The 21,954-nt window shown below is 40.0% G+C and overlaps 1 protein-coding gene across 1 annotated transcript in view; it reads left to right on the top strand.

Moving 5' to 3' along the window:
- The window catches only part of ARHGAP29 (Rho GTPase activating protein 29), a 1,010,462-nt gene that overhangs the window by 643,467 nt on the left and 345,041 nt on the right, over nt 1-21,954 (top strand). The window contains exons 6-8 of the mRNA XM_044085689.1: nt 6,253-6,319; nt 11,054-11,191; nt 11,507-11,571. Of these exons, the coding sequence (XP_043941624.1) occupies nt 6,253-6,319; nt 11,054-11,191; nt 11,507-11,571 (270 nt within the window). The remainder of the gene's footprint in view (nt 1-6,252; nt 6,320-11,053; nt 11,192-11,506; nt 11,572-21,954) is intronic.

Here is a 21,954-nt window from a genome sequence, read left to right as displayed (position 1 = left end):
CCCAATGCCAAACTGCATATGAGGAAGCTACAATGGTATCTCAAAAATGTATGGACACAGCACTGCCAGGATTTGGACACTGTCATTCAAATAATACCTTGCCTTCAAAAAGAATTTTTGTGGTGGGCTCAGGAATGTCACCTAAACAAGGGACTCTCTGTGACCCGGCCAGAGGCGAGTCAGATTTTAACGACAGATGCCTCGGACATTGCTTGGGGAGCTCATCTAAATGGAAAGTGGATACAAGACAAGTGGCCTGCCAGACTACAGCATCTACATATCAACATGAAGGAGATGTTAGCAGTCCAGTTTGCATTAATGGCTTTCAAGGAGTTACTTCTTCCAGGGCAGGTGTTGATTCTAACAGACAACACAACTGTCATGTGATACATCAACAAGCAAGGGGGAACACATTCTTATCCTCTATGCAGGCAAGCAATGATTTTATGGGAGACTGCGCTAAGCTTGCAACTAACTCTTCAGGCAAGGTTTCTGCCGGGAGCACAGAACTCCTTAGCAGATGTGTTAAGCAGACAAATCATGGATCCCCACAGTGGAAACTGGATCTTCATGTATTTCAAAATTGACAGTGTCATGGGGAACTCCAGACATAGATCTGTTCGCTTCTCCACTAAACCACCAGCTGCCACAGTATTGCACAAAGGGGTTTCATCACACAGCTTGGAAAGTGGATGCTCTGTCTTTCAGTTGGAAAAACCTTCATGTGTATGCCTTTCCTCCTCTGCCTCTTCTTCCAAAGGTACTATTAAAGGTCAGACAAGACAGGCCAAGGATGATTTTGATAGCTCCAGATTGGCCTCGGCAACACTGGTACCCACTACTACGGAGTCTGGTAAGGAAGCCTCCATGGCCTTTACCTCTGATTCCTCATCTGTTATCTCAGAAGGACGGTCATCTGCTCAATGTCAAGCTTCACTCTCTTCATCTAACAGCCTGGCATATTCTGTCTTGAAACACAGCAGGTCTCAACTTCCTCAACAAGTTTTAAATGTGATTATGGAAGCTAGAAGACCTAGTACAAGGAAAGTGTACAGAGAAATGGAAGAGATTTTTATTTTGGAGTACAGCAAAGAATTTAGAGATTTCTGAGCCTAATTTGAGTGTGGCTCTTCAATATCTTACTGAGTTATTGGACAAAGGTTTGTCCTTCTCTTCCATTAAGATTCATGCTGCAGCAATTTCAGCTCACTATGATTGTGACCCACCATTGTTTTCGCATCCTTTGTTCAAGCAGTTTCTTAGAGGGGCAAAGAATATAAGACCCCACGAGAGCTCCTACTCCTGCTTGGGATCTCAATTTTGTGTTGGAAAAACTTACTCTACAACCTTTTGAGCCTGCGGCTACTGCTGAATTGAAATACTTGTCATGGAAGACTGCTTTTCTGTTGGCTATTACTTCTGCAAGAAGGGTGTCTGAGTTGCAGGCCCTTATGGCAGTAGAGCCCTTTTTGATTTTCCATAAGGATAGGGTATCATTACGTACTAATCCTTCCTTTATGCCTAAGGTGGTTTCTAGTGTGGCTTTAAACCAAACTATTCATTTGCCTACTTTTTATGCAGACCCCCAAAATAAAGGGGAAAAGATTTTGCACACTTTAGATGTACACAGGCAATTGCGTTATTATTTAAGCAGGACTAAGGATTTTAGGCAGTCCCAGCAGTTGTTTGTTTCTTTTGCTTTGAGTTCGCAGGGCAAGCCTGTGTCAAAACAAACTATTTCTAGGTGGATTGGCTTTTGCATTGCATTTTGTTATTCCCATCATGGCAAGGAGATTCCAGCTGGGATTAGGCCGCATTCCACTAGAGCTACTGCCACTTCAACAGCATTTCTAAGGGGGGTGGCAACTAAGGATATTTTGGAAGCAGCTACTTGGAGTTCAGTGCATACTTTCTCTAAGCATTATCACCTTCCTATCTACTCTAAGTCTAGGGCTGGTTTTGCCACAGCTGTTTTGCAAGGCATGTTGTCAGCTCCTGCTTCTTTATGATTTGCCAGCCTCCCTTACCTCTGCTTTGGGATTCTACCCAATAGTGAGGACTGCAGCAATGGGGAACGAAGAACATAGTACAGTTTTGTACCTACCATAAATGTAGATGTTCGAGGATCCCCATTGCTGCAGTCCAATTTACCCTCCCTCCTTCCCCTCTGTGTTTAGGGGTGGTTGTGTAGGTGAGGTTACATGCTGATATTTTTGTATATATTCTTGTATGTATTGCACATATTTTTGGTGCAGGTATTTTGGGCCTTGTCTTTTTAGGGTCTTCTGACATCTGGGGCAAGAAAAGACTGAGGATATGACGTCGGTCATGCGCATTAGTACCCTGACGTACTGACGTCAGTCTAATGCGCCCTGACCGACGTCAGCCATATACTCTGGTATTCGGGCCGACTGGACAGCGGACTACCCAATAGTGAGGACTGCAGCAATGGGGATCCTCGAACATCTACATTTATGGTAGGTACAAAACTGTACTTTGTGAAGCTTTGTTTCTTGTTTTGTAAAGCATTCAAGTATATGCATGTTGGTATATTGTACAGTGCAAGCATAAAATACCTGTGCGCATCGGCTTCCAGGCTTAAAGAATTTGAGTAGATTCTCCATGGCGTATGGTACACCAGTGTCATATGGCATATATGTATGTACCTGATGCCACCAAATGTAAGCATTAAACCCATTCAGCAATTATTAAACTTTGTCTTCCATAATACCATTTTTAAGGTGGGCAAAAGGCTTCCTTAACCCCTACCCAGTTGTTAAGGGGTTAGTGATTGGAGGAGTAAGCTCTGCCTTACATATACTATTACAGAAGCTACAACTAACAGAACACTAAGTACTAGAGGGCATTAAAAGTCTTATGTGGGGGAGGGGCAGTGCTCTCTGTTATGAGAATATTAATATTTCCACGCTGTAACAAAATAGAGGTGGGGTACTACTGTACCGAGTTGTAATTATTTGTGATGAGCAATTGGTAAGTCCTACTATGTACTGCATACAGAATCATGCATGCTTGTACTTATTTGTAAGATTATATACATAAACTATTTAACTGTGTTTTAGGTACAATAGAATACACTGTTGACTTTTTAAGAATAATGTTTTTGTGAAAATGCTTTAGTACATGCTTACCCAAGAAAAACTGAATATAATAAATGTGTCTTGTAGTCCATAACAAAAGATAGTGAACATTTTCTTTAAGTAGTTTTTGTTGAAATCTGAGGTGACAGACAAAGGGTCCACCCCCCAAAAACATGTCTATTCCCCTTGTTGGCCATAACATTCTCCTTTGCTGTATATGAATGGAAACAAGTAGCCAGTTCTGCAGTCCTTAGAAGGAGTTGTAACTACAATAACTCAACTTTCTGGCTTCCTTTAAGAAGTGATGTTTTGTCTGAAATGTGATATGCTTTCAGTTCCCGGAAAGTCACTTAAGGGGTTTTATAAGATTAGTATAGGATCCCTCCCTTCCTTCAGCCCCCTTGTATTGGTGGTGTTTTTATTTACTCGGATTAGTATAGGATCCCTCCCTTCCTTCAGCCCCCTTGTGGTGGTGGTGTTTTTATTTACTCAGATTAGTATAGGATCCCTCCCTTCCTTCAGCCCCCTTGTGGTGGTGGTGTTTTTATTTACTCAGATTAGTATAGGATCCCTCCCTTCCTTCAGCCCCCTCGTGGTGGTGGTGTTTTTATTTACTCAGATTAGTATAGGATCCCTCCCTTCCTTCAGCCCCCTTGTGGTGGTGGTGTTTTTATTTACTCAGATTAGTATAGGATCCCTCCCTTCCTTCAGCCCTCTTGTGGTGGTGGTGTTTTTATTTACTCAGATTTGTATAGGATCCCTCCCTCCCTTCCTTCAGCCCCCTTGTGTTGGTGGTGTTTTTATTTACTCAGATTAGTATAGGATCCCTCACTTCCTTCAGCCCCCTTGTGGAGGTGGTGTTTTTATTTACTCAGATTAGTACAGGATCTCTCCCTCCCTCCCTTCAGCCCCCTTGTGGTGGTGGTGTTTTTATTTACTCAGATTAGTATAGGATCCCTCCCTCCCTTCAGCCCCCTTGTGGTGGTGGTGTTTTTATTTACTCAGATTAAAATGAAAATAATGTTTCCGTTCTCCAAAGTGTCCTTCAGCAACAAATAAATCCAAAATGTACTAGGTAAAAACCTCAGGACACACCACGAGAAGTTCCAAAAAGGCTTTATTCAGTTGAATGCATAAAAGAATAAAAGATAAGTGCTTTCACGTGCTGAGGTGCACGCTTCTTCAGATCTGAAGAAGCGTGCACCTCAGCACGTGAAAGCGCTTATCTTTTATTCTTTTATGCATTCAACTGAATAAAGCCTTTTTGGAACTTCTCGTGGTGTGTCCTGAGGTTTTTACCTAGTACATTTACTCAGATTAGTATAGGATCCCTCCCTTCCTTCAGCCCCCTTGTGGTGGTGGTGTTTTTATTTACTCAGATTTCAGGGGATCAGTCTAGAATGTATGTCCCCGCAAAAAGGGAGAAGAGTGGTTAATAGTGACCATTTTTGAACTGGAACTCATTTCCCTTATTTGCTAGTCTGAGGGCATGAATAGGTGTTTCATTTTCACTTATGTAGTTGATATATATACTCTGAAGACTAGGGTAAGTCCAAGAGGGCATGACAGACTCAGAAGCAGGGACAGTAACTTCCCCACTCAGGGTATATTGATCAGTACTTGCCAGAAAAGAAGTAAAAAATGATGAGCTGTACTGCCTTTTAGCAATGCATCACAGTGATTAAGTGGGAAGATATCCAGTTTTGGTTTGATCTCCCCAAAAGCTGGAAAGTTGGACCACAGTGCTAGGGTACCCACTTGTGGTAATTACCCATGGATAGCTAATGGTACGGAATCAATGATTCCACTATTCCAACATCTTAACATTTTGATGAGTTTGCTCAGAATTGTGCTATCCTTGTCCTGTCTTATTTTACTTTATGTAGGGGAGCAGGTGTTTGGAATGTGACTTCTTGCTATGGGTTGTTTGCTTTCCCGGGCACTAAAATGTAGGCTTCCATGTTATGTAGCTCTGGAGTAAGTCAGTCAAAGGATTATATATACCATTCACATAATATTTTCCCAAATAGTGACAGGCCACTCCTCTCATTGCCCACTGCCAGAAGAGCACACTCAAAACTGGGCATTATTTTATCAGTTTCAAGCAGCATCTGTAGACTATGAATATGTTGATTAAAATTCCTACTGAGAACAGTGGATAGGTACAGCCAGCATTAGGGCTAAATTTATCAGGGTAGCTGTCCGAGTTCAGTCATATAATGTCTTTCAGTGTTGCATTATTAAAGTAATGATTTTAGGATCTATTTTTTTCAGTTTCCAGCTTAGGTTACAGCAGACCAAGAATAAAACAGACAATATTTAAAAATTTCAGGAATTGACCACAGCTGTAGCATACATTGAAACTAATCTCGGCCACAGGATCTTTAGTAAAAAGTCATACTCTTGAGATGCTCTTCTTAGAAGTATAGTTCTCCTTACTCATGAGGCAGGTAATTCATTATCTGCCGAAGATCCCGTGGCTGAGGTTAGTTTCACTCGGTGCTATAGCTGCAGTAAGACAGCTTTAAGGTCCTTAGGAATTTTATTTAGGTTGCGAGTATAATGCTGAAGTTTCGGAAGATCATTTTAGTTATGTGCTAAATATTCGCGTGTGTGTGTGTGCATGTGCGGCATTTAATTGTTCTTGTAATATGATTAACTGAAAATTCTAAAGTTAAGAGTTAATTTTTTTCTGCCTGGTATCAGTTGATTTCTTTAATAAAAATTTTAAGATTTGATCATAGATGTTTTGCAGGCCATTTTGAGCCTAAGCGATATCCCAAGGTTAGAATCAAACTCTACCTTGTGTATGTGAAGATATTGACCATTATGCCAGTCCCTCCCTCCCCATGATGACTGATTTGGCTTAACATTTCCAGACCTTGTGAAGTGAACATTGACTCACTGATATTCCAGAACACACCCATTGCCCCGTAGCATCAGCCATTATCAAGGGTAGTAAAAGTGTGCAGACCTTAAAACTCATTTTGGATCTTGTTCATTCTCAGCACAGCCATATTGAATGTAGTTTATATGCATTTCATTGTAGATGGAGCACTGTGTACAATTGTTCATGTTCTAGTATTTTCTGCCATGCATGTTTTTGTTTTGTTGAGTCACTGCTGAATGCTAACACAAATGTTTTATGTTCAAGTCCTTCGAAAACATCTCTGTGGAGTCTGGAGGATCTATACATGAAAGGGATGATGTACAAAGCAGAGGTAGGTTCAAAACCAGCAGTCTGTACAAGTTAGTGGTGATAGTTGTGTGTTCCCATTTGTTTAGGTGAGCAACCTTCATATCTTGTTTGGCAATTACTGTATCTCAGGGACTTCATTTTGACATATAAACTGACAAATAGTATTTGGGTCAGTAAACCTAATAGAAAACCATAGTTTATCATTATCAGCATTCAAAGAAGCAGTATTTCTCTTGCTAAATTTGAGTTCATTAACCAGTGTAAGCAAAAGCATTGTATAAAGCATTTAATTTTGCTTTCTAAAGTAACTTAACATTTTATAATGCAATTTAAAAGGCTGCTTGAAACATAAATATATTTTCTCCCTTAAGAGATTTTTTTTCTGTTGTGTTAACCTACTGAATAATATTCTAGTGTGGAACTGTACATGCTTCAGGTAACTGTTACTGCCTGCTGCTAATGGCGCACCGATCCAGCACTGTCTCTTTTAATATACTCTTAGGCACTAGTGTAGAAAGCCATCTAAGATTGTATAAGAAAGATGTAAAATGTTTAAGCTAACAAATGCAGATCTCTTGATTGCTTGACTTTGGCCATGTGGACATTCCCATGAATAATACCCAATAATTAATACCTAGTGAACACGCACAGAGGATGGCTTTGCATGAAAACTGCTCAGATTTGTCTGACCAGTGTTTGCAGAGTTTTTCATTCTGGTGTTTGGGAAAATCTTTAGAGCATTCCTCAAGAGGTAGAGTGACTGTGTGCATCCCTCCCCTCCACAAAAAACGGTCTCTAAGCTTGTATTATCTGTTTAAGTTGTGGATTACCTAACTGTAGATTTGTGACTATTGCACACAGTTTGAAGATAGCATTGTGTTTGATTCTATTTTCCTTTTCCTTGTTAATACGATTATAAAAGAAAAGGAAGTCTCCTAAGATGCAGCTAAAGCTGAAAGCAAGTAAAAAGTTTTACTAGAGCCTGTGTATTTTTGCAGCTACTGAGCATGTATGTAGCTTTCTGCTTGGCACGCTTTCACAGTAAGAGATTGGGATGGACAAAGGGGGACAGTAATACCTTCTTATCTAATGAGATAAGACCAGGGACAAGGGCCTTCCAGCTGTATGCAGCTTTGCTTAATCTTGACAGTTATTTTAATGATGTATGCTTGCTTAATGTTATCTTTATTATGCTGTTTGATAACTAGGAGTGACTACAAAGACACCCGTACTTCCTTTTCAGGGCTGGCCTGGCAGTATAAAGAAGTTTACTAGCATGTTCAGGGTCACACAGTGTGCATGTGGGGACTAATGGCCTTCAGGATGCTGAACTTTGTTTTGGAGGCTTTTAGTGTGCATTTATAAACTTTCATAAATCATTCTCATGGCATTTTTTTCAGAACATATTGAAACAGAAAGTTAACATACATCCTGATGTCTTAAGATATTGTTTTTCATTTAACATTTGTTTGTATTGTATCAAACTCATGCATGGCCCTGCTTTTTGAAATAAGTTAGTCCCATTATTACTCACCAAAAAATGCCATTTCTTTGTAAATGTTTACAACTATTAGCACACTTCAGTATTGGTATTAGGCTAAAGGATTTTATTGTAAGTCACTTTTTATTAAATACTTTCAGATGAGGAAGTGTACTATCTAAATACAGTTTTGTTATAATAATTCTGATTTTTTTATAACTTAAAATATTGTACTATATTTAAGTGTGGTAACCCACTGCAAGATGGATAGGGAGGTGGGTCTTCACAGACTAAATGGAGCCCACTTGGGTTTTGCTGTTACTTATTAAAAGCTTGAAAGTGGGAACATTAGAGTACTTCTTGAGTCCAGTCTAACTGCGTAGGGATTAAAGCAAATATACAAGTTTGTATTCAGGAAGTGAAAAGAGCTTCGGAGCTGAAATACTTTTTTTTTTTATGATGTATGGCTGATGCTTTTTCAGAAGGCTGTTAGAAATCAGACTGCCTTTAAACCTTGAATGACTAATATTCACAACATTGTCTGCATATAGTAGCTTAATTTTGCTGCTTGTTTGTTTTTCCTGAATTACTTTTAGGTTATTGATGCAAGGGTAGTGTTGTTGCTTTTATCAAGTTGGTGTAATTGGTTTAGTGGACTTTAAAAAGTAGGTAAGTGTGCCAAGCATACCTCTCAGTCTGTTAATGTAAGAAATCTGGATAAAGCCAAATGTAATGGGGGACAAAGACTCAAAATTAGGGACATTTTCTAAATATTGCAGTTATCAACTTGAAAGTTGATAGAATAATAGAATTTGCATTGCCTGCATTTTCTGACGGATAAGAATTCTGAAACTCAAATGTCTGTCACTATCTGTTGACTTCAGTCCTTAATGATTTGTCCAAAAGCCAAAAATTTTATGATGAACAACCCAGAAATATGAGGCAAAAACCTTGTTGAGAGGTATAATGCCAAAGTTTGTTTAGGTGTCCATTGCTGAAACATACTGGGCTAAAATTCAGATTGATTGTCTTGCTGTTTAATACTGCTTTTTGTGAAAAAGGTTTGCATTTAAAAAAGTAAAATATCTGACTTGCTTTCCAATCAACATAGTTTTAAATAGCAATCATAGGGTTTACAACCGGCTGCGGTGGTGCAACGGTTAGCATTGCCGCCTCACAGCAAGAGGCTCTCCGGTTCGATCCTTGGCTGGGGTGCCTTCTGTGCGGAGTCTGCCTGTCCTCCCTGTGGTCACGTGGGTTTCCTCTGTGTGCTCTGGTTTCCTCCTGCATCCCAAAGACATGCGGTAGGTGGATTGGACACTCTAAATTGGCACTAGGTGTAAGTGTGTGTGTGTGTGTGTGTATGTGTGTGTGTGTGTGTGCACTTTCTGTGGAAGGTTGGTTGCCGGGCTCTCGACTCGACACCGTAAAACTCCACTGCCAATCATGAGCGGACAGCTGATCCACTGTGGCGACCCCTAACCGGGAAAAAGCCGAAAGAAGAAGGGTTTACAACACAGAATGAGCCCAGGATTGTAATTATCTTGCCATTATGTACCTTCTCAGGCCACCTTTACCTTCAGGAGGCTAAAACAAGTCATGGCCACACTGAGTTTGCAAATGTCAACTCAGTCTTCAAGGTGCCCTGTAAAGAAGGGAGTGTATCTTTCTTTGTTTTGTATGTAATAGGCAATTATTCCAAAGATAGGAGAAGTATTAAGTAATAAATCTGTCTCTCTAGCATGTATTTAATTGTTAATGGACATTCAAGTCTTTCCTTTCCTTTGTTTTTTTTTTTTTTTAGGTGTAGAACCTCATGAAGATTTGGGTTCTGAACAGAGTAATCTATCAAGGCGAGACTTTACACTATGTGATTCCTTAAACCTTTTGTATTAGAGGCAACATGGAATATATGCAAATGACCCTTTAAGGGCATCAGGTGTTTCGTGTATATGGCATTTCTGAATGTCTATGACCTTTTTCTTTTTAAGTCTATTTATGGACAAATTCAGGCCAATAAAGCCAAACCCCACTAGTTGTGGACATGCATGTTTCAGTCTAGTGGAAAGTCTAAACTTGCTAGATTTTTCTTTTGGTTTTTACTGATTGGTTCTGTGTGACCTTTTTACTCATTGTTTTAGTTTGTTGGTTGGGATATTTTGCAGACACCCTAATGGTTATGGATATCAGCTAGGTACGACAACCCTACGTTTCTAAAGGTTAGCCATACTTTCCACTTATGCTGTCCTGATGATGCCATAAGAAGGCTGAAACATGCATGTTCGCAGCTAGTGGGGTTTGACTTTATTGGCCCGAATGTGTCCATAAATAGACTTAAAAAGAAAAACATTGGCCATTTAGAATTGCCATATAGCTGAAATACCTGATGTCCTTTAAAGGGTCATTTGCATATATCCCATGTTGCCCCTAATACAAGAGGTTTAAGGAATCGCACAGTGGAAAGTATAGCCTTGTTAGATTTTTTTTTTTGTTTTGTTTTTTTTTTTTTTGTTTTTTACTGATTCTGTGTGACCTTTTTACTCATTGTTTTAGGTTCTCAACAGAATGGAATGATGGATATAAATGAATGTGCAGGAGTCTGTAAAATACAAGTTATATAAGGATACTGCTTCAAATCTGGCTTGATAGCTGAAGATCTTTAGTGAGGAACCTCTGGGCTCACAATAGTGGAGTGACGTGTTTGGATAAGTACTGAAAAGTCTGTTATACTCTATAACTGGTCTGGTCATGGCAGATTATAAGGAAATAACATGTTTGGATCTTTGTGAGATACTTTTTAGTTATTAATTAGACTAGACAGAAGAATTTGGTGACTTCTCTTGTTATACAAAGGAGAGGGGGTTGTGTACAAAAGTGCCAAGTCTTTGGTGAGCCATGTTTGAAGTAGGGGGTTTTCTGTACTATAAGTTGTTGTCAAGATTTGTTACTTCAGGTGACATGTTGTTATACTCATTTTTGTGTAAGCATTGATTTGTATGGTTTAGCCCTTGGTGTAGTAACTCATTGTTGGATGCTCAGTGACCACTTACACTGAGAGGAGGCTGAGAGGAGTTCAGCCCCCGGTGTAAGTCTTTTTATAGAGAGACCTTATATGAAAGTAAGTCACTTACACTGAGGGCAGCTTTTGGAGTCTGGCTGTCTAGTTCTGTAGTTCCTGGGATAAAGTTTTACATTAACTAGTTAACACAAGTTTGGCTATCTAGATTAACTTTAGTTGAAAACTCTCTCTTCTTCTTTTGCGCTCTTCTTTCATAGAATATCTTCGAGCTGAAGAAGTTGATAACATGTTGCTCCGAAATGACTGTGGGATAGATGCTGCACTAGCATATGCAAAAGCATGGTCAAAGTATACCAAAGATATCCTGGCATGGTTGGAGAAAAGGCTCAGCTTGGGTATGTAGCTCATCCAGTGTGCCTTTAACAGTATACATTTACTTGGGACAATTGCTATAGCTTGCTTCTAATACAAGTTTATTTTTCTCATGTGTGAATATGGCCTGCCAATTCCTTAAACTTGTGTTTGTTTTACACTTTTGCTGTTTATTTTGTAAGAGAGAGTGAGTTTTTTTCTGAGGTTGCACATTCGTTGAATGTCTGCCTGGGGCTGCTTATTGAGGCAGTAAGAAATCAATGTAAAATGTATGTAGAATGTGAATGATATTTGTAGTGCAAGTGCTGCTAATCAAGTTTTTTTTTTTAATTCTTCAGAAGTGGAATGTGCAAAAAACTTCGCAAAAATGGCTGAATCTGCAAAAAGCATAGCAGGACAACAGGTCAGTGTTCAGTGCAGAAAGACTACATTTTTGGTTTTAAAATGCATATCTTTTCTGTCAACACAGTTGATAAGGCTCGCAAGATCTTGGACACAGGCCACTGAACAGTATATGTTTTCTTAAGTAAAATTCAGTACAGATATCGGAGTAGTCATTTTACTAATCTTGATATGTATACAAATTGCTTTCTTGTGTAATATTTGGTTTTCATTTGTTCTCAGTATGTTTTCATTACCACTTTGTTCTGTCTTCATTTCTACTAATAAACATTATGGAATCTTAATATTTTAATATTTCTCAATTTATTTTTTCTTCCTTAACACTTGCCATCTAATAAAAGTTCAGATACTCACTTTCCATTTATAGCCCCCCCCTCCCCCATATGACCACCTCATCTCCCTGTAGATAGGTTTAGAACCAAGATTATCAGGGAGCACACCACAGTTGTATGAGATTGATTCCCCCTCCTTTATTTTTATGAACTATATTTTCCATGCTCCTCCCCGACCACCACTGCTAGGAAACATTGTAAAGTCACTAGATTGTCATCACCATCAGTAAGGGGAACATACCTCTCAACCTCTCAGTGCAAGAAATCTGGACAAAGCCAGAAAGAATGGGGGGGGGACAAAGCCCCAAAAATAGGGACAGAATTAAATTTTTTCTCATACAAACTTAGAGTTGCTAGAATAACAAGTTTTGAAATATTATGTATTTTCTGATGGATATAAAGTCTGAAACTCAAGTATCTGTCATTATTTAGTAACTTCAGTCTTCAATAATTTGTCAGAAAGCCACAACTTTTATGAGGAACAGTCCAAAAATATGAGGCAAAAATCTGGACATTCTCCGAAAATCTGTACGGCTAAGAGGTATGAAAGGGAGTAGCTGCTGTGAAACTTTGCCACCTCCTTGCAGGTTCTCAGATGACATAGTGCTAATTAAAAATGATGAGATCGTTTTCCTCTGTTCCAGCAGACTGCCTCCTGCAGTATCTGATCTGGTCTAGCACTAGATGGGCTGGACATTGCTTATTTAGATGAGAGGAAAAAGGGGACAAGGAGATGGTTAATTTGATAGCTTTTTTTGTCTCGTATTCCATGCTTGTGAGAGAGGCTAAGTAAATTTACTCTAGAAACTATGGGAATAAAGAGATGATGTGCTACTGGGGTTTTGTACATTTATTTCTTTAATTTTTAAAGGGGGGTGATTTGTTCTCCCCACTCTTGTCTCTTTGATATGTGAGGTATATTCCGGCTAAAGGCCAGTACCTTACTAAGTTTGCTTAACCCTGTAAGAAAACCTTTCATTTGCTCTCCACCTGTAGCCTCCCTTACCTATTGCCCAGCGATTTTTCAGAAATCTTTTTATTTACTTTATATAAACAGAACAACACATGATAGCAAATAATCATGAAACATTCAGGTGTGTTTAAGGTGTGAGGCAGTGTAAAGAGTTAAGAAAACTATTCTTTTTGTTAGGATTGATTTACCATAGTGAAAGTAAAGATGGAGTTTATTGATCTTGTTTAAAGCAAATGTGCAATGCGTGTGTGTGTTTGTGTGTAGTTATAATTTACAATTTAGGTAAGTTATATGCATGCAAAACACAACATTATTCATGAAGTGGTTATCGTTGCTCTTAAATTCTTTACATATCATGATCTAGGAGCTTATGTAATGTCATATACAGTTATAAACAGCACTGCAATTACATATTCCAGCACCACACATCAAACCAGTCTGTATAGTACTATCAGCACAATTTTACTAGAGTTCTCAACAGTTTGTGAAATGCCAAGTCTTCCTAACAATATTGATAATGTTTTTCCTTCATTCTGAATTTAATAGTTATTTGAATTGTTTGGTGTTACTCAAAAACATTCTAAAATGCCCTCTAATTTTTGATAAAGTACATCTCTCTCAGCTCCTGCAAATCAACTTTTAAAGATCTGGACACTAATCAACTTTAAAGGCATCAAGCTAGTAGTCTGAATCTTCATAATGACATACTTCAGATTCAGTGCCACACTGTGTTATAATTTCAAAAGTAGCCGGACACAGTACATGAGAAACTGAAATTAAGTACAACTGTTATTGTTTGCAATTCAAAAAACTGGATATGTAAGCATAATGTTGGCACAGTCAGAAATCAGTATACATTTACAACAGTAGCTCTTTAAATTCCACGGCAAAATGTTAGATGTAGTCTTGTCTTATTTGAATTTTGCTAATTTTGTTTTCAGTAAGAGTTGCTGTTCCACAGCATTTTCAGATATCTGCCCATGCAGCAGGACTAACTTCCACTGTTGTATGTCCACGATATGTGGCATTACATTTTGTATGTTTACCCAGTAATTGTATTTAGAGTATCATGATCAGGTCTCCAGCCGTAACCCACTAACTGAGAATGGGACACAGAAGGCAGGAAATTCACTTTAAAAGCAAAGCATAAGAGGTGAATCTTAGCATCTGTATGAAGAGCACATTATCAGTAGGCTTTTTTGGCAGTAGGAGGACAAGAAACTAAAGCTTAGGACTTCTGCTGGCCATTCCGACCCAGGTATCTCCATTGTTGCTCTGAGTAGTCTTTATACTGTCCAGTTTCTGCAGCTGCTTCCTCTGTTTTGTTTTTTAAACACCTTTATTGAATTGTTTGTGACACAGACAAACTTGCATTTATATAAAAGTAATCAAACTGTATTAACAAGTTCACATTTACAAACATTGTACATCACCCGTATTGTTAAATGTCATACAGTCAAAGCAATATTGTCCCGGTCCCCTTCAGTAACACAAATCACACCAAATGACATTTGACGACCTTTATTAAATTTCCATTACATAGCTTTGATCACCAACTTTATTAATTACAGCTATTCATGATATAATTGATTCTAAATACAGCATGACATCCTTGTAATGTTAATCAGGGCAGCATACTTACTCACCCTGCCCCAGTAAGCAGCGTCCATACCTCTACTCACTTACTTTACTTATGAAGCAGCGTTCCATCTCACTTCATAGACCATTCATTGTAATGTTAATCAGGGCAGCATACCTACTCACCCTGCCCAACAAGCAGGGTCCATACCTCTGCTCGCTTACTTTACTTATGAAGCAGCATCCCAAACTCACTTCATACACCATCCATTGAATTACCTTCCACCAAGTAAGCACCATCCTTACCGCAACTTGCTTATCTATTCAGCAAGCTTCCTCCAACTACTCATTTCCTTTCCCCAGATCCTTGAAATGAACATCCAAACATCAGAGGGGAAACAGAAGAGGGCAAGCCCTATCCCTCTTCTCTGTCAACCAGCCTGACCAGGCTGTTCCCCTTCTCTTCTACCCAAAATTGTTCAATCCACTTCCTATAAAGGGAAGGGTCAAGCCAAACATCATTTGGTGTACCCATCATCTGTAAAGCACCTTAGAATCCCATCATAAACCCCTTTGCCATGCCATCAGTGAAACACACCCTAATGAAACTAAATAAAGTAGGATTACCATGACCTCATTGTAACACTGGAACATCTACACCAAGAGAACACGTACTCTTTAGCCCGCTGCCTTCAAAGCTGAAATCATGGCTCAACCTGAATGTATTAACAGCCTATAACCACAACAAAACCACAAACTATAACCCCTTGAACTCAGGACTGCACCCAATCAAACAACTACTAGCAAGTCTCACATCCAAGACCCTGTTAACCGTAGCATATCACCTTAGCCCACCCACTACCCAGTTCTATATGTGCAACAACTCCATTACCGTAGGGAACAGTCTAACTCCAACGTTAATGTCCTACCTTAGCTGGCAAAAAATAAATAAGTAAAAAAAAAAAAAAGAAAATGACACCCCTTGACCTAGTTCCCAAAAACCCGCCTAGGCTCAGCAACGAAATAGTCTACATACCCAGCCATAAACACCCCCAATTCCCTCATTACCAAACCATTCTTAACCCCTGTTTGGCCCTGGCCTTTCCCCTGGAGAGCTCTTTCCTTATATTACCTATACCACTAGTAGGCAATTAAGCCCTGTCCTACCACAGCCTTATCCTGCAACCAAGCTTCCTTTAAACCTTCCAACTCCCCTGTAACAACGCACCCAGTTTTAAAACTACCCCACCAACCGCCTACCTACCATACTTCTTAAAACTCTACTTACAAACTTGACCCAAACACCAAGTGAAATGATCCTTGTGGTATTCTGTAAAGCCTTAACCTGTTATGTACCATTAGTGCTACCTACTCAAGGAACAAATGTGTCACCCCAAAGACACCACCCGTTAGGAACAAACACCAGCATCCTATCAAACACCTCATTGGCCCTTCCCCCAAATACTGTTTAACAACCGAATGAGTAAATACAACCATCCCACAGTTCTAAGAAAGCAAGGGTTGAACTTCACTGGCTTGCAAGAGCCATGGGGCTTAAGCCTGATAAGTCCTGTGCTCCTATGAATGTCGTGACTCTACTCATCCCCACACTACCCATAAACCGTCCCCAACCCTTTCCCCTTTGGCCCCACCCACCAACCTCTTCCTTACTTGCCCCCATACCAATGCAATAATCAGCTCCCACTAATTGAACACAGAGCTCTAATATACCTTAATAAGGTGATTACCCAGACCCACCTTGTGCCCCATTCTGGTGGCAAAACATCTGTCCTATCAAAACTTTATCTTTCAAATCCCCTTTCCAAGCCACTGCATGATGCCTTCTGTCCTTCACGAATTTCAGTCAGTAACTGTTGCCACCTTGTGCTCCCCATGTGTAACCTCTTCGCTCGCCACTGCTTCCATCATCTGCAAATTCCTTGTGTATCGCCACCACTGGTACCTGACACACCAACATCTACAAAGAAAAGGACAAGCGTAAATCCTCTAGTATGTGAAGAGAAGGCTCTACCTTATACCCACCTATTCCAAATTATAGCATCAGCGTTCCAAAACCCCCCATCTATTCCAAGTTATAGCAGCAGTGTTCCAAAACCCCATCTGTAAGAAAGAAAAGACATATAAATCATCTGAAATACATAACACACATTCCAAGACATCTTCAAAGACTACCTATCCTGCCAACCTGGGAAGGAATGTACCACTGCCACACAAATCTATGACAAAGCAGCCATAATTGAAGCTATACTTCCAATGACCCTATCAAGTACCCAATATAAATTTAACAACCAGTCGAGTATGTTAAAACTAAACCCCACATGAAGGGACCCATCAAAATCCACAACCCTGATAACCTTGCAATTCCATACCACGTCAATTAGCGCACTGTATAAGCCAAGCCAACTTATATTGTAACACCATCTGCCTAGCTCTTGACCTTCCATCTCCAAATGAGGCACACAAACCAACATAATGTGGAACAATTGGACAAAATGCAGCAAACCTAATAATAGCTTACTAGCAGCTGACAAAATACAGTTGGGTATTAAAATATTCCTCCTACAAACGTAAAAGGTTGATAAAACAGATTTGTGGTAGCATAGATATTCAGAATGGTATAAAGTCAGCAACTCAAATGTCTGTCATTATTTCTGACTACAGTCTTAATACTTTGCCATAACTTGTCAGAAGCCACCGTTCTAAGAAAAGATAAAAGGGGGGGGTGAACAAAATGTGCAGCAAAATCTGAACATCGTGTGAAAATCTGTACCACTGAGAGGTATGTATGTCCTCCTAGCGCAGCAGACAACGGCTGATTCACTGACCCAGTATCCTCGGCTCTAACCACACCCTCCCCCACAGCCATTACCACAGGAATGCACTTGCAGACTGTGAACAAACACCCCCTCCTTAGAAACATTCCAGTCACCAAGCGCAGGAACTGACTACTCCACCACCAAATGATCTACCAAGCACCCCAAATTTATGAGAATCAGATCAAAATTTAAGGCTCTCTCTCTCTCTCTCTATATGGAGAACATTGATATCTGTGCAGTGACAGAAACCTGGTTTAAGGCTCCAGAGAGCACCGCAGCACTACCAGGTTATACCTCATATCATGCTTTTTGGCCCCAAAACTCGGACCACACCACAAAAGGAGGGGGAGTATCCATATTCATCAAAGATAACCACACCTCCAGGTTAGTGGCGTTGCATGAAGCATTGGAGACCATCCATGTGCAACTAAGTGGGAAAAACTGCCTTTCAGTTTGTAGCATGTTAGACCACCCTCTCAAAGTCAGGAATCCCACTCTGCTTTCCTGAGAACACTGGAGAATATGAAGATCTCTCCAAACACCATTATATTGGGTGACTTCAACTACCCAAACATAGACTGGGAGCATTACTCAAGCCCATACACCCTAGCCCAAAGGTTCCTAGAATTTATAAACTCAAATGCTATGGAACAACTAGTCACCACTCCCACAAGAGGGGAAAACATACTGGACCTGGTCATCACCAACATGGGGACTCTATGCTCCATACCAGAGGTAAGATCGGACCATAAATTAATCTCACTGGATATCCACATCCCGAACCCACCCCCAGCCCAGAAAACCACAGTGAACCGAGGTGGAATCCTTCAAGGCCCCTGGGTCAGTGGAAACTATGGCCCAAACTACAGAATCCTTTATAAACGCATTCTGTGGACACCTCCAGGAATGCATGGACCATGCTATCCCAAACAAAACCAAGACCCAATCTTCCAAAGGCAGGCATCCAGTCTGGTGTACCCCAGCCATAAATAAGCTGTACAACAGAAGGAGGAAGCTACTACATGATAGAGCAAAATCCCTAAAAGGGAAGGCATCTCTGATCAGTACCAGCAAAAAACTACGATCCCTCATAAAATCCTCCAAGGCCAGCTTCGAGAGAAAAATTGCACAGGACACTAAAGATAATCACAAGGCCTTCTTTAGTTATGTTAGGAACCTGGGTGGCAACTCCCAGATATGCTCAGAGTTGATCCAGAATGACAGAAAATACACTGAACCCACAGACATTGCCAATATCCTGGCAGATAGATTCAGTGCAAACCCCCCCCTCCCCCCAAAAGAGCAAATATCTATTCCAGTAGAGTGCTGCCCCCTTAACATCTCAGATGCTCAGGTGAAAGCCGCCCTCTCTAAAGCAAAAATCACAGCATCAATGGGACCAGACAGTGTCCCGGGTTGCATCCTACATGAACTCCAAGAAGAGCTAAACCTTCACGTAAAGCTGCTGTTCAATCTCAGCCTTACTTCAGGATATGTACCCAAAGAATGGCGTACAGCAACAGTCGTCCCACTCCACAAAGGTGGTGCCTGTACAGACCCTGGAAACTATCGCCCCATAATCCTGACTAGCCTGGTCTGCAAAGCTATGGAGAGGATCATCATGGAACTCATAAACAAATATATTGGGGACCTACAGACACCGGATCCTACCCAATTCAGATTTTTTAAGGGCAGATCCTGCCTCTTGAACCTGGTCGACTTCTTTGAAACAGTCACCAAGGCCATTGATGAAGGGAAGGTAGTCCACACTGCCTACCTGGACCTCGCAAAAGCCTTCGACACAATACCCCACTCGGGCGTCATAGATAAGCTCTCCAGCTTGAATATAAACCCCTATGTCATAAGATGGATTGCAAACTGGCTCAAGGACAGAACCCACATGGTCAGAATTGCCTGAGCCATGTCAGACTCAAAACCGGTTACAAGTGGCGTCCCACAAGGCTCAGTCCTGGGACCTCTCTTGTTCGGTATATAGTTTTCTGAGGTACAGCCTAAAACGGGAGGACTGTGGCTGACCAAGTTTGCAGATGACTGCAAACTGGGCACCATAATTGACTCTCCAGCTGACACAAGCATCCTCCAAAAGGGTCTCACAGAGATGGATAACTGGTGCCAGAGCCACGGCCTAAAGCTAAACGCCAAAAAGTGTATAGTCATACCCTTTGGCAAAAATAACGTGCCCACAAATTGCCACATAGGTGGTAATCCATTAAGTACGGAAGAAGTAATTAGGGACCTGGGGACCCAAGTTGATAGCAATCTCTCCTTTGACAACCACATTGCCAAAGTGGTTAGAAAGACCTTCTATATAGCCCACCTAATCATGAAAGGATTCACATCTAGATCAAGGGAGGTCATAGTGCCCCTTTATTCATCCCTGATCAGGCCCATAATAGAATACAATGCCCCATTTGGGATGTACCTTAACCGACACCTGCAGCAACTAGAAAGACCCCAAAAGTACCTCACAAAGAGGATCAAGGGACTCAAACAGATGCCATATGCTGCTCAGTTAAAGAAATTCCAGCTCTACTCAGTTGCATACCGCCTACTTAGAGGCAATCTATGCCTGACGTATAAAGCTATGTCCAACTTGGAACTAATGGACATGCTCCACCTCAGAAAATCCAAATCCCTTAGAGCTACGTGCTCGAGGGACTTGAACCTCAGCACAGCAATAAATAGGGCATGCTGGAGGGATAGATTCATAACCCAGAGGCTCCCTTCACTATGGAATAGAATCCCGGGCCATGTTAGGCAGAGCCCCTCACTGACTGTCTTCAAGAGGAATCTTGACGAGTGGATGGGATTTCGTAGGTTTACCCTGGGGATTACGTCTGTGTCACTACTAGACAGAGGCCCAGTAAACTAACCTAAAAAAGGGCACAGTAAACTCAATTCAAAGGGTGGCGAAAGCCAAACACACTCTGGCTAGGCTTGTAAATGCCCTAGGGCAGATAGCCTAGTATGAACCTATATATATATATATATATATATATATATATATATATATATATATATATATATATATATATATATATATATATATGTATGTATATATATATATATATATATATATAGATAGATATAGATATATCATTATATAGATATAGATATGTATATATATATATATATATATATATATAGATATATATAGATATATATATATATATACATATATATATATATATATATAGATAGATATATATATATATATATATATATATATATATATATATATATATATATATATATATATACATATATATATATATATATATATATATATATATATTTTTTTTTTTTTTTTTTTTTTGTATCCATATTGCATAGATGCTACAGATTTGAATTTAGTATATTTTGTTAAACAGGTATGAGATAAAATTCCCTGGACATGGGCTACCTGAGATTTTACCTACTCTAAGAATCTTTGTCCTTATCTACCCCTCAGAGGCACTCCTAATCTGTCAGGTTATTCATATAAATATAATAAGTTAATTATCGCAGTTATGAAGCACAAGAATCATTTTAGTCAAAGCAGCCTTAGTGAACCACGAACGACACCAGCAGCGCCATATTTAGACGGCCCCACATCCGCACCACCCAGCCCACTATATAAATTTATGGACATTTTGTTGGGAATATTTGTAATAATCACAGCACTGAGTATAGTTTCAAGGTCTTGACAAGGTCTGTTTAGGCAATATTAACCATAACGCTTAGCCATTATTCCAGTAATATTTCAAAGAACTCATCCTGGTTGAAAAGATGTAATTTGCCTTTACAAATCTGAATTGGTGTGTGTCAGTGGATGTAAGGTAATCTACCTAACTAGGTATTGCTTCAGCTATAAAATATTCTATAAACTTACAACTAATACTAGTGAGACTAACATCACTGTAATTCTCAGGCTAAGTAGAAGTTTTCTGTAAGGGCCCCTCATCAGTTCTATTTCTATTCAAGGTCCTAGGATTGTGCTTAAATTTTTAGTGTGTCAGGGCAATGAAGCTGCCATTTGTTTATTAACATAGTTGAATTTTATTTGAGAGTGATTTAGGCATCTTATTAAAGGATGCCCTTCTAATGACTGTGGGGCTTGAATATTTATAATTTTTGTGTTTAATTTATAATTTGTCTCTGTCTCTTTGCTTGAGGTTTAACTTTCAGGTCATGCATCAATTACAAACACCTCCCAGCCTGCAAATGAACCCAACACGGGAACGCCACTCAATCCCTTCACCACCAATGACCATTCTCCTAGCCTGCGAAAACACACGACAACCAGCCAGACAAGAGGCCCAATGCCACAAGCTGTCTCACACCGCAAACTCCTCCCACCAACAAAGTTCAACCCAATGCCATAGATATAGTAACTGCTACCTGCGGGTGCCCCAAAGCCCTTGAGACTTCCCAAATGCTTGGAAGCAAACCTCTGAACCTCTCAACACAACAGAAACAAAGCCTTGTACATAGGCAAACACATCTCCGGACTTTCCGATTAAAAGCTTCAAAGCTGACATACAAGTGCTACAACCCAGATGGGCATAATCTCTAAAACTACAATGTCCTTTCTCATTTCTTCCTGCTTGCTGAGAACCATGGACCATTGAAATATACCTCTATGCTAATTGGATACCCAGTCC

The sequence above is a fragment of the Protopterus annectens genome, chromosome 10.part0, assembly GCF_019279795.1.
Source record: "Protopterus annectens isolate FY-2018-M chromosome 10.part0, PAN1.0, whole genome shotgun sequence".
NCBI lineage: Eukaryota > Metazoa > Chordata > Ceratodontiformes > Protopteridae > Protopterus > Protopterus annectens.
Note: the sequence above shows the minus strand (reverse complement) of the source record. Positions and strands in the feature narration are given on the sequence as shown.